This window comes from Scyliorhinus torazame, chromosome 14 (assembly GCF_047496885.1).
Source record: "Scyliorhinus torazame isolate Kashiwa2021f chromosome 14, sScyTor2.1, whole genome shotgun sequence".
NCBI classification, from domain to species: Eukaryota; Metazoa; Chordata; class Chondrichthyes; order Carcharhiniformes; family Scyliorhinidae; genus Scyliorhinus; species Scyliorhinus torazame.
The window spans coordinates 209961278-209975445 of record NC_092720.1 but is presented as its reverse complement, the minus strand read 5'-3'; the positions used below and the strand labels follow the sequence as shown (position 1 = coordinate 209975445).

The 14168-nt window shown below is 45.8% G+C and overlaps 1 protein-coding gene across 2 annotated transcripts in view; it reads right to left on the bottom strand.

Annotated features, from left to right (window-relative positions):
• atf6b (activating transcription factor 6 beta) overlaps positions 1-14168 on the bottom strand; it is a 104991-nt gene that overhangs the window by 52412 nt on the left and 38411 nt on the right. For both annotated transcript variants that reach the window (XM_072475590.1, XM_072475589.1), the window contains exons 2-8: positions 12630-12712; positions 10861-10948; positions 7246-7340; positions 5452-5620; positions 4058-4255; positions 1118-1323; positions 1-168 (exon numbers count right to left, since the gene is read on the bottom strand). The exon at positions 1-168 is cut by the window's left edge and continues 18 nt beyond it. In XM_072475590.1, coding sequence (XP_072331691.1) covers positions 1-168; positions 1118-1323; positions 4058-4255; positions 5452-5620; positions 7246-7340; positions 10861-10948; positions 12630-12712 — 1007 coding nt within the window. The remainder of the gene's footprint in view (positions 169-1117; positions 1324-4057; positions 4256-5451; positions 5621-7245; positions 7341-10860; positions 10949-12629; positions 12713-14168) is intronic.

Below are 14168 nucleotides of genomic sequence, written 5' to 3'. Positions count from 1 at the left end.
CAATTTCTTTTTCAGCAGCGAGTTCTCCCGTTTCAGCTTCTCGTTCTCATTGAGCGCCTCACGCAGTTTGCTCTCCAGGCCCTGGAGGTATTCCTTCTTCTTCTTGCGGGATTGGCAGGCTGACTCGCGGTTCTTGATCATTCGCTGCTGGCGCTTCAGCAGTTTGACCTAAGAGAGGTGGAATGTTACAATGAATTATACAGGAGTCATTACTGACTCGTACTGACACATTCTTGATCTAACTCATCAACACAGCTTTCTCCCTCGTGTTTATCTAGCTTATGTTTTCAACGTGTTCACGTTATTGAGCTCAACTACTCCTGATCCAAAACTCAAATTCTACCCCATCTAGAGGCCAGAAAGAGATGGTGGAGCTGTCATCTGTGGTATAGGTACACCTACAGTGCTGTTAGGGAGGGAGTTCTGGCATTTTGCGTGTGAAGGAACGATATAATTCCCAGTCAGGATGGTGCGTGATTTGGAGGTTGGTGATGTTCCCGTCAGACATGGGGTTTGGAAAGTGCGATTGAAGGAATATTAGCAAGTTGCTTCAGTGCACCTTGTAAACGGTACACATTGTTGCCACTGTGCGTTACTGGTAGAGGTGGGTTTGGAAGTGTGCTGGTTCTGCTGTTTGGATTAAACTTGCGAACCTACTGCTCGAAAGGAAGGGCCTGGCAAGCTTGGGCTTCACATCACCTCTTCCTCAAGAAGCGAACACAAGAAATAGTCACACCTTGAAAACAGCTTCTTGTATTTAGATTGTGCCCATCACCATCTCAGGAGATCCCAAGTGCTTTACAGATAACAAATCGTTTTTTTACATTGTAATGCGTCAAACCTGCATATAGACAAGCTCTCACAAACACAGCAATGGATCAAACGACAGATGGCTGTGTTTTTAAGTGATATTACTTATAGGATAAATGTTGGTCCAGACATTGGGGAGAACACACCAGCTCTCGATTGAGGTTGTGACTTCTTTTTGGACCTCAGGATTGGCATCAGAAATTCCCCCAAAAAGTGCTCCTAACCTTACTGACCAGATTTAAAGTTGCAGATGCTCTCCGATTCTCAAAGAGTTACTGAGCTCACTTTCAGAAACTGCTACACTTACATCGATCTCTGAAGAGTTAGCTCCGGTCTGTGTTGGCGCTGGTACGATGGGTTTGGTGGCGGACTTGTTGATAGTGATCCCGTTGCAGATGCCGTTGGGTGGCTTGCAGTTGGTGGACACTCCATTCACTGCAGGCACTTTGATTAATCCCTGGACAGGAATTCTCACCAGGTCCGACTGCGACAGAACCACCGACTGCCTTGATGCTGGGGAGAAAGACAGCGCTCAATACAAGCATCCACCCCCTAAAAATACACATCCTGGTTACCGTTGCTCCCAATCCATTGGATGTCTGGGCTTTTTTCCCTAAGCTTGCCCGATTAGGTTTAAATTATTACAGAGAACGGCAAACCGTGAAGGAGGATATTCAGTTCATTCAGAGAACCAGCACATACTAAACTCTCATTGCCTTGGTTTCTTTTGGCCAGTCTCCTTTAATCGGTCTCTCCTTGGTTACCCACACGGAGGTTTGAAAGTGAGTTACCCTCCATCTCCACATGGATTTGGAAGGTTCTGTCAAAGGAGCCTTGGTGAGATGCTAGGTTGTGAAGCGGCCTTGGCAATTCCACCCAACGACTGGGTTATACATTTTCACTCATTAGATGTGGGCATTTACAGCCTATTCCTAATTGCCTTTGAACAGCAGACATTTAAGAGTCAACCACATACTATGGATCATATCTAGGCCAGTGCGGGTAAGGATGGCAAGGTTTGCTTTGTGAACCACATTTTTTTTTTTAAATCCTTTAATTCCAGATTTTTATGCAATTAAAGTTGACCATCTGTGAAATTTGAGCCTGGGTCCCGAGAGCATTGCCCTGGGTCTCTGGATTACTGGTCCAGTGACAATGCCACTACACTCTGCCAAGAATTCTCCATTTCTTTATCGCAGAGGTGTTAAGTGTCTGCCACCACAGCCAGCGATGCATGTGTTACATAGAGTACAGAAGGAGGCCATTCAGCCCATTGAGTCTGCACTGACCCACTTAAGCCCCCACTTCCACCCTATCCCAGTAACCCAATAACCCCTCCCAGCCTTTTTGGACACCAAGGGCAATTTAGCATCGCCAATCCACCCAACCTGCACATCTTTGTACTGTGGGAGGAAACCGGAGCACCCGGAGGAAACGGGGTAGACACGGGGAGAACGTACAAACTCCACACAGACAGTGACTCAGCGGACAATCAAACCTGGGACCCTGGCGCTGTGAAGCCACAGTGCTAGCCACTGTGCTACCGTGCTTGCCACTGGGTGTTGTTCTCAATATTCTTAGTTCTTGTGAACCACAGGGTCCTTTTTCGATCTTATACGAACGAGGGAATAGGGGGAGGCCATTCAGCCCCTCAAGCCTATTCTGCCCTTCAGTGAGACAATGTTGATCCACAACATGACTCCACATGTTTCTGCCCCACATTCCTCAATACCTTTGGTGAAGAAAAGTCATAATCTCAGATTGAGCATCAATTGCCGCTTAGTACCACAGAATTCCTACAGTGCTGAAGGAGGTAATTCTGACTGAGTCCAAAAGAGCACCGCACTTAAATCAACCAATCTTAAAAAGCCCTGTATTTGATGTTAAAAGCTCTGATGAGAGAGTAAATTTTGATTTCAATGAGATTTTACGTGTGCATCAACGCTCCAGTTTGATTTAAAACATTGGTACATTGCTTGATCAGCCCAGCAGCATAAAGTATTTTCTGTGGCTATTATAACAGAGTAGGCACCAGTTTCCATGTAGGGAGCAAATTCACATTTCCAAAACATTCACATGTCCTGCCACCATGTGGCAGAGAGTAAATAGTGCACAATGCAGCAGCACCAGACATTAAAACAACAACTTGTAGTGTTTCAATGTAGCAGGACATCATAAGGTGCTTGGCGTTGTGCCAAACACTGACCCACACAGGGAGGTATGAGGACAAAGTACCAAAGGCTTTGTTATTTTATTTCTTTTAAATTCAGAGTACCCAATTCATTTTTTTCCATTTAAGGGGAAATTTAGCATGGCCAATCGACCTACCCTGCACATCTTTGGGTTGTGGGTGTGAGACCCACGCAAACACGGCGAGAATGTGCAAACTCCACACGGACAGTGACCATGGGTTGGATCGAACCCAGGTCCTCAGCGCCGTGAGACAGCAGTACTAACCACTGTGCCGGCCCCAAAGGCTTTGCTAAAGTGCTTGGTTTTAAATGGAGGAGAGTCAGCGAGTATGGGTGATGGATGAACAGGATTGGGTGCAAATTTCCTCATCTCGCCATTGCTTCTTTTGCCAATCACCCTAAATTGGGCTGTCCTCCGGTTTTCGGTGATCTTGAATAACCTCCATCAAATCTACTCTAGATTCTTCAGAAAAGGCCCAGGTTAATCGACCTATCTACAAGCTCCTCATTCCTGGAACCATTCTTGTAAATCTTTGCTGTACTCTCTCCAATAACGTCACATCTTTCCTGAAATGTGGTGGTGTCCAGAACTGGATGCAACATGTTGGTTTAGGACAGAGGCAATGCTTTATATAGGTTTAATACCAGTCGCCTGCTTTTGTAATTTACATCCTAGTTATAAAGCCCAAGATCTCGTCTGCTTTGTTGGCATATAAAGAGAAACCGTTTCCAATGGTAGGAAGGTCAGTAACCAGAGGGGTGTAGCGAGTAGTGATAAACTGAAATGCCCTGCCTGAAAGGCTATGTATGCAGATTCATCTCAACTTCAAAAGGCAATTGGGTAAATCCTTGACAGGGAAAGGATGGCAAGGCAAGAGGAAAAAGGAGAGCTGTGTGCAACCAATTGAACAGCTCTTCCAACGGGCCGGCAGAAGCACGATGGCCCGAATGGCTTCTTTCGTCATTGGATCAGTCCATAAAGGAATCAGTGGAGGGAAAAGTTCTGTGGGCGGAAGTTCTTTGAATAGTAGTAAGAAAAGGCAGCATGTGTGTACCTGGAGTGGCTTGCTTTATGGGCAGGCTCTGCGGTTGAGACACGGGCAGGCTGGTCTGCACCGACTGGAGAATGATGGTCTTTGCCGGGCTGGTGGTTGGGGCAGTGGGAAGCGTTGTCACGACAATCGGTTTGGGCTGAATGTTCGGCTTGCTGCATAAGATGCTGTTGGCCTTCATATTGGTAGAAGCTTGAACTGCTGCGAGGGAGAAGCAAAAAGTAAAATTGCAGAAAATGCTGATCCAACCTCCTGCTGCTGTCCATTTGATCTCAGCACCAGGAATCAAACAGAGCAATATAATATTCCCCAACTACAACACAAATATAAAACACCACAGAAATTTTTGTAATACCCAAAACAGCCCACTGATTTATATTTTAGCACAATGAGAATGTGTGGCTTTATTTCACAATTCAGCAATCTCAGCTGCTAATCCAGAACAAATCAATGTCAGAATGATTTGAGTGTGTGAAAGATTCTTCTGGCTGAAGGGTGATGTGCAAAATCTATTTGGTCCATCTCAATTAATTTGGCTGACAGCATAAATATGGCTGCAACTCAGCTGTTCTTCTGAAGCAGGGGCCAAGGCACACTAGAGGGACCACCAAAAGAGTCTCACACTGTTTCAATGCTGTGTTGTCTGCACTAAGAGTATTTACAGCTCAGAAACAGGCTGTCCATGTTGGTGTTGATGCTCCATACCAACACATCCTTCTATTCCTTTCTTCTTTTGCCTATCTAGCTTCCTCTTAAATGTTTCTGTGCTGTTTATCATAACCACTTTCTGTGTGCTGAGCTCCACGTTCGCCACTACTCTCTGAATTTTCATTGGGTTTATTACCTTATATTTATAATCCTGGTTTCCCCACCTCCACATGAACATTTTCCTCTCGGTCTACCCTCCGTTGGTAATCTTAAAAGACTTCATGTCACTCCATGACCCCTCACTCTTCTCCTTTCTAGATTGCTTTTGTGATGGGTCGAACATCTCAGTTTGGATGTTACTCCTGGAAATCACTTTTGCATCCGCTTCAGTACATGCGTGTGTCTATCTGGATGATATGGAGACCAGAACTGTTCACAGGACTCCAAGTGTGATCTGTGGTCAGAGACAAGTCATAACAAATACCATTTCTTAGCACTACCATGGATTCATTCGTGGTTTAGCGATCCTCCTGCTCCAGTAAGGTGATAATTTGGAGTCTGGCAGGCAAACCACAGTGGCAGCTTGACCGAGTAACTCTCTGTCTGTGTAACATGGAGATTGCAATAGATGGGACTCGTTCTCAAAGCATTCCTTCCTTTGGAGAATTGGACCATATTTCACCATTAAACTTTTACTATAGAGAAACATGGATCAAATCTGCTCTTTTCAAAAAAAAAATACCACTCACTTGCTGGTCCTAGTTTCACTGGCGAGGTCCCATTTTCCGTTTTTACCACATTGAGCTGGACACCGTTCAGTGGTGGGTTGAGAACATCCCCAAATGCACATGGTGGTGTCGGAGGATCCTCGGTTTTTACAACTGGAAACGTTGGCTCTGTGTTGCGCGTCAGATGAGGCTGCATGTAGGAAGAGAAAAGTTGAGAAAGAGTGACTTGTATAATGTTTAAAAATGGATTTGCTTCCCATTATTTTCAAAGCTTCTCCCCATCCCTCCCACTACATTTGCTTTTCCTGGATAATGAGGTTGACTATCTTGGGCAACTTGGCCTCTCCCAAAGGCATGGTTCGTAGGCGTGAGATTTACAGGGCAGTGTAATCCGAGAAACACTGCAATCCCTCGGCACAATTAGGATGATTAAGTAATTTCCCCTACCAACCACACCACTAAGTGACTGGGGCTGATTTTACTCTATTAATTTACATCATGCCTCTATCCTCCACTGTCTGCACTTTGCAGGAGAGACAATCAATTTGTATAATGGAGTGTCCTTCAATCACTGAATATTGCCGGCGAAATCAACCTTCTTCTTTAAAGATACTTTACTGCAGTTTCAATCAAGAGTTTGGTTTGCTGCTGTTTATTGAGACTCCTTTTTAAATAGACCCAAGAGACCCTGTAGACTGTGTGCTGGGTGCTATTCATATAACCTCTGTTTTCTGTGAGCCCTGCTGTAAACCCTGTCTCCAGTTCACTGACTGGGTGGTGTCAATGGACTCCTTGGATTTTCAGACCTAATCTAAATGCCCAATTTGTGCCAAAATAGATGCACCTGTCATTCGGCCAGAGGACCACTAGAAGACACTCCCCTTTCTCTCCCCAGTCTAAATGCACACAGGCTAACTGGAGAATGAGAGAAAAGCAAGGTATGGCTAACTCAAGGGAAGGTTAACTCAGAACCATAGCAGCTGACAGAGCTCGCCACAGGCTGAACGCTTTAGATAGATGGTTTCCTCTGCCACTATGAATGCTGGGTAATAGCACTCTCTCTATGCTCCATTTTCAAGAGACGCATCACCAAGGAGTCAGTGCACGAAACTGTGTGTGTGTGTGTGTGTGTGTGTGTGTGTGTGTGTGGGGGGGGGGGGGGGGAGAGAGAAGAGAGATGGAGACAGTGAGAACCTCTGGAATCGTACATATAACAAGGCCCTTCAGCCCATCACGCCTGAGCCATCTCTTTGTCCAATTCATCCCTGTCCTGCTCTTTTCCCCTGCAATTCTTTATCTTCCAAGTATATATTCAATTTCCTTTATTCAGAAAGGAAGGTTCAGTTACAGATGTTCCCCAATTTATTGGCATGTCTGAGATGGCTTTCTCCTGATTTGAAAGGAGAATGGTTGCTCATCGACAGAGGTGCCAAAGGAAGCTTGAACTGAGCTTTTTCTTTAAGGCTTTAATTCACACAAACTTGATTCAGAAACAAACGAAAGTGGCAGAAGAGCAGTTCCTTTCAATATTTTTTTTCAAAAGTTTTCCAATTAAGGGGCAATTTAGTGTGGCCAATCCACCTACCCTGCACATCTTTGGGTTGTGGGGGTGAGACCCACGCAGACCCCAGGGAGAATGTGCAAACTCCACATGGACAGTGACCCGGGGCCGGGATCGAACCCAGGTCCTCGCCGTCGTGAGGCAGCAGGGCTAACCACTTGGAGAACAGTTTCAACCAATACTTATTCAACATGGTTTGGAACCTACTTGACCGCCATCATGGAAGATTGTGTTGAAGCACATAATTTCCTTACCTGTGGTAAGAGGGGAATGTCACAAGAGGAGGCAAGCGAGGAATCTGAGCAACGCGAAGATGCCGGAGAAAGTGGTTCCAATTTCACTCGCAGATCTGTGGCAGAAGGCACAGCACAATCTTAGTTAGCATGCAAAATGCCTCGAGTAATAAAAGCAGCAACCATGTTACAGCAAGATGAACCCAGGCAATTTCTGCTGACAAATCCCCCACCTCAAATGCACATGGGATACAGGAAAACTTGAGAAGGTGGATTCAAAATTGGCTTAGCTGTAGGAGACAGGATGAAACAAAACTGGTTAACAGTGAGGTTGAATGTGTTGGGTTAGAGAAATATATAGGCGGGTTGATCAAATGGGCAGAAAGGTGACAGATAGAATTAAACCTTGAAAAATGTGAGGTGATACACTTTAGAAGTAATTTGACAAGTTAATCAATGAATGGCCTGACACTGGGAAGTTCCAAGGAATAAAGTGACCTTGGTGTTAGTCTCTGAAAGCAGAGGGGCCGATAAATAGGTTGGTGAAAAAGGCATAGGGGACTCTCGCCTTTATTATACGAGGCATAGATTCAAAAAGCAGGGAGGTCATGTTGGAGTCGTATAGAACTTTGGAGAGGCCACACCTGGGGAATTGTGTGCAATTCTGGTCGCCACATTATAGGAAGGATTTCATTGCACTGGAGGGGGTGCAGTGGCGATCCGCCAGGATGTTGCCTTGGATGGAACATTTAAGTTATGAAGAGAGGTTGGATAGGCTTGGGTTGCTTTCGCTGGATAGGGAAGACTGAGGGGTGACCTGATCGAGGTATACAAGATTATGAGGGGTGTGGACAGGCTGAGTAGGGATCAGCTCTTCCCCTTAATTGAAGGGCCAGTTACGAGGGGACACAAGTTCAAGGTAAGGGGCAGGTTTAGGGGGATTTGAGGAAAAACATTTTTCAACCAGAGGGTGGTGACTGTCTGGAATGCAGAGTGGGAGGATGGTAGGCCATAGAACATAGTGCAGAAAGAGGCCATTCGGCCCATCAAGTCTGCACCGACCCACTTAAGCCCTCACTTCCACCCTATCCCTGTAACCCAATAACCCCACCGAAACATTTTTTGGACGGTAAGGGCAATTTATCATGGCCAATCCACCTAACCTGCACGTCTTTGGATTGTGGGAGGAAACCGGAGCACCCGGAGGAAACCCACGCAAATACGGGGAGAACATGCAGACTCCGCAGACAGTGACCCAGCAGGGATTCGAACCTGGGACCCTGGCGCTGTGAAGCCACAGTGCTAGCGACGTGTGCTGTCGTGCGACCCGTAGAGGGCGGGCTGCCTCACATCCTTTTGAAGGTACTATGGGCCAAGTGCTGGCAAATGGGATTAGGTAGGCAGGTAAGACGTCATTCATAGAATCATAGAATGCACTGCAGAATGCACTGCAGAAGGAGGCCAGTCGGCTCATCGAGTCTGCACTGGCCCTTGGAAAGAGCACCCCACCCAAGTATGCATCAGTACATACGTGATGGGCTGAAGGGCCTCTTCTGCACTGTATTATTCTGTAATTCAATGTCGCTGCTGCAACAACTATGCCAGCTTAGGTAATGTTGAAAAGCAAGAGGTACAGGATTAGCAGCATTCCTCTAAAGTGTGGGCCGGCAGGTTAAAATGTGGTTACGCTGCCTGCTGTAATCTCTGCAAACGCACAGCTCCATGTGTGACTGTGCGCACTCAGACGCCAATTACCGAGCTCAATTGCCCTCAGGTGCTTTCAGACGTCCCCTTTTTTGTATTGAAACACCTCAAGAGTGTAACATGATCTATGGAGAAAACTTGGATATTATTGCACTCTTCGCGATGGCCATTTTGAAAGGTTTTGCCACGTTCTTTTGGATATTTTATCAATAAAGTATATTTGCGTCAAAAACAAAAAAGACTGCCCAAGAACTTCCGCCAGCTCTAAATGCAGGCTGTTGAAGGCAAAATACAAGTGCAAATAATCATTGTTTCTCAAGTGGTCTTTTCATCAATGTCAACTGGCATCTGGTGAATCCCTGCAGCGCAGGACGCCATTCAGCCCATCCAGTCTGCACTGGCCCTTTGACGGGGCATTTTACCCAGGCCCACTCCTCCACATTATCCATGTAACCCCCACCAAACCTGCACATCTTGGCTACTAAGGGGACAATTTAGTATGACCAATCCAGCTAACCTGCACATCTTTGGACTGTGGGAGGAAACCGGAGCATCTCACGGAGGAAACCCACACAGACATGGGGAGAAAGTGCAAACTCCACACGGTCTTCCAAGGCCGGAATTGTATACCGACTGCATATTCTGCAGTACAGCATTGGATGCTGAACCATGGGATGTGAATGATTAATTGGAACTAGGTCTGTACCATGAATGATATGGGACTTGCTCAAGTGCGTGGAGTATTTTGGAAAATTAGAAACAAAGCTGCAACAACTTTTGCCACCAAACTAGGCAAAGCCTGGGGAGGTAGAGCACTGTTAAGCTGCAGGGAAAGTCAAGTTACAAGATACCCAACAGGAACACACCCAAAAATGTGCTCATTTTCTGTTAGGGAAGAACAGACTATTTCCAACAGAAAGGCAAACAAACAAGCTTGTTAAAGAACACAAGAAATAGACTATTCGGCCCTTTGAGACTGCTCTACTGTTCAATACAATCGGCTGATCCGATGGGGCCTCACTTTCCTGCCTATCCCTTTTATAACTCTCTTCTCCCTTGTGCATCAGCTGTGGCTCGGTTCGTAGCACACCTTTCTTTGAATCACAAGGTTCTGGGTTCAAGCCCCACTCCAGAGTTCACACTCCAATTCAGTACTGAGGTAGCCCTGCATTGTTGGAGGTGATGCTTTTTGGACATATAAAAGATCCCTTGATACAATACAGAAAAAGACCAGGAGAGATATCCTGAATGTCCTTGCCAGTGTTTATCCCTCAATCAACATTACAAAAAACAGATGATCTGATCATTACCACATTGATGTTTGCAGGGGTTTCTGCATTACATCACTGACTCAAAAGTATTTAATTGGCTGTAAAGTGCTTTGAGACATCTGGTGAGAGTGAATGGTGCTATATAAATGCAAGTCTTTTATTTTTCTAACCTGGTCTCGAACATATATTTCAAATAAGAATATTCCTCATCCTCAGAATTTCTCGTACCACTTCACAGCTCACGAACACCAAATTCATTCTGTACAGCTCTCAGATAGGTGAGTAGATGGGGCAGCTGATTTGCCCGCAGTCAGGTGTCGCGACCAGCGAACGGTCTTCCAGGTAATCGTTTCGAACGGTACTGATGGAATTAAGATCGTTGCTCGAGATACCAGGAACTGCATTAGTTGTTCTTCAATACTGTGACCCCAACGGTCAACCATTGAATTTCAGAGCACCGGCCGAGATTACCTACTGGATCTCGAACCAGTAACCTTCTGGCAGAGGTGAGGGCGATCAGCCAAACTAGAGCTGTCCAATGTAGTCTCGCTAAACCCAGTACAAATTTCTCTCTTTAAGTAAATGATGGAACGGCTCATGTTTTGTACAGAAAGGTGGCTACTGCGGTCCCTGGGTCACAAGTTTAAGTGCAAACCTTTACCTGAATATATGTCTCCATTGATCTGATTCCAAGGCAAGTCTGATGTTCCAATGTCCATATTCAAATTTAAATCCAAATCCGCATTGAACTGAAAAGTAGACGTTAAAAAAAAAAAAAAGTGCGGTCAACTCCACAACAATCAAGAAACTGTGCTTCATTAAAGAGGTTGCATTTATACATTGATCTCCATGTCCTCCTCCAGACATCCCTCAAAAGGTTCCCTATAGGTAATAGATTACATTTGGTACAGGAAAATGGCAGCCTATTTTTGCACAGCAAGACCCCACAAACAGCAATGTGATAAAATGGTGTGTCTGATTTTGGTTGTTTTAAACCAAAGGGAAATGCTTGCCAAGCTGCAGGAGGATATCCTTTCAGCTCTTCCAATAGTGCCACACCATCTTATATCCACCCAGTAAGGGAGACTTAGGTTAAGATCTCACCCGAAAGAGCCCACGATTGAGGGAGTCCATTTGGCCATTGACCTCACTGAAACCTACAACTGCACCTTCACAGGATCTGACTTCATGTGGAGGAACTAAGTGGCCACTACATCGTTCAGAGGCAGTATTAATCAGTCACTGCATGGAAGTACTTCCTGACATTCATCCTGTTACTCGTTTACAGATTGAATCGCACCAGAACTACGATTTAATTGAAAATACCATTCAACATTAAACTCAGCAATCCCACTTATATACAAGGAAGGATGCGGAGGAAAAGAGTAGGGTTCCTGTTAGAGGGCTTCAAAATTGTACAGGCTTGATAGGGTGGGCGGCACAGAGATTTTATGATGTCACATGGCTGGGGACGATGTTGAGATTAACAATCCAATGAATGGTTGCAGTTGACACAGTGTGAATGGCTGTGAGGCCACCAGGGGTGAATATCTCGGAGCAGTTGTTCTGTATGTGGGTGATAGTCTGATTTCTGATTTGGGATGGCCAGAGTCACGATTTGAGCTGCAGAGCAAGTGGTTGCACCTTCCCTGGCCCATTCTCAAGCGATTGAGGGCCGGCAAGATTTTCCCAGGTAGGTTGGACCTGGGAATTGCGTCACTTGGGCCAGTTACCAAATCACGGTTGGCGGCACCTGCAATGAATCAGGAGGTGGGCCTGCCATTTGTACGGGGCGGAGTGTGCTCCAGTAAGGGCTTCTTTCTTTTTTGGGGGGGATGTGGGCATCTCTGATCAGTCAGCATTTGTTGCCCACCCTGAATTGGTCTTGAACGGAGTGGCTTGTTACGGCTATTTCAGAGGACAGTTAAGAGTCAACCACGCTGCTGTGGGTCTGGCGTCACATGTAGGCCAGACCAAGTAAAACTTATTGAATCAGATGGGTTTCACGATCACCGTTATTCCAGATGTATTTATTGATTTTAAATTCCTCCAGTCGTGGTGGGGTTTGTACCATGTCCCCAGAACATTAGTCTGGGCCTCGAGATCACTAGTACAGTAACATTACCACTACGCCACCATCTCCACTCAACGTGGTCTTCCTGCTAAAGTCAGCTTACCAATGTGCAAACCAATGCTGTCAAGGGGCCGACTGTCAGCCATCTGGTCCAAGCAGTAAAAACCCACTGGATACAGATGAGATTTATTTCTTACAGTGGAGACTAAAACTAGTGCCACATCCCTTATCCACTTCCAAAGTTTCGGTTTCCAAGAGGCTCGCCCCTAGCACTGCCGACATAGAAAGCAGAACACAAACGCTGTGGGACTACAGAGCGAAAAAGATGTAGCATTCCTGAACTCTAATTTGAGTACCTCAGTGACGTTATCAAAGCACCGGAAGAGATCAGTGGAATCATCCATCTCCTCCATCGTTTCACAGTCATACAGGCAGGCATCTGCAAAGGAAAGTGAAGATTATACTGTTAGCATTTTCATACCTCAGTTAAATCTCCATCCTGCCCACACACGCCTTAGAGCAAATTCTACTTGCAGACTGCTCCAATCTTATGCTCTAGCTTGCACGTTCTACTCCAGTCACCCCTTTGCTGCACAAAGAACCAGAAGGGTGGCCACTCGGTCCATCATGCCTGCACCAGCTAATTGGTTAGTGGTTTCAGTCAGTCTCACTCACCTCCTCGCCCCCCAACATAGCAAATATTTCCCATTCAAGTATTGATCTAATCTCTTTTACAATTTGCTACTGAATCTGTTCACTCCTTTCAGGTAACTCAATCCAGATCATAGTTCACTGGGTGAAATGAATTCCCTTTTCCCCTTCTCTGGTTCTTTTGTCAAAAAACTCTGCCCGTTGGTTACTGGCCCGCCTGCCATTGGAAACAGCTCCTCAATATTTAGCCACATCAAAGCGCATCATGTTAACCGCATTCAAGTAGCATGCGATAGAATTTTCTACCCCAAGTCCACTAAGATAACCCACTCTCGCACCTTAAGAAGTCTCCTCTACTCCAAAATCTTCAATTACCTCCCAATCCTTCGCCCAGCCTCCCATCCCGTGAGGCAATGAACCATTTCTAATATTACACCAAGGTTTAAAGAGAGATCAGCGAGTACATTTTCCACCTTCCGAGGTTTGAAGTACACAACATTCGGAAGATATCGTGCGCTGAAACGAGTCCATGCTCACAGGCTGAACATGCTGAACTAACCCAGTCCTCAAGCTGTCATCTATCAAACTGGGGTTACAAAACCTGCTCACATGGAATTGGAGAGCTTTGCCGAGGGTGTCACCTGGGCATTACAATGAAACGCATTTCTAACTTTGCTGCCAGACTGAGTTGGGGACCAAAGCGATTGGCTCAGTCGCCCTGACATCTGGTGCACGATGAGATTGTGGGTAAATTATTAAATTCTGACATTCGGCCAATGTCACGCTCACCCGCCCCATGACAAACTTTACCTTACAGCTGTCAGGACATTTAATGTATACATTTTTATAAATGTAGAGTACCCAATTCTTTTTTCCAATCAATGGGGCAATTTAGCGTGGCTAATCCACCTACCCTGCACATCTTTGGGTTGTGGGAGTGAGACCCACACAAACACGGGAGAATGTGCAAACTCCACACAGACAGTGATGCGGGGCCGGGATTGAACCTGGGTCCTCAGGGCTGTGAGGCAGCAGTGCTAACCACTGCGCCACCATGCCGCCCGGGTGATTTAATTCTTGTCCTGGATAGAATGGCCGCAGGTTGGACCAGAATTGACAAATGCTAGATCTATTTTGGACAGTTACAGTAACTCATTTCAGTCAGTATTGGACAGTATTGAGTTCTGCGTCATCAGACGTTTTATGTCTCCCGATGGTTCACTGGTTCTCTTATTGCTGTATTT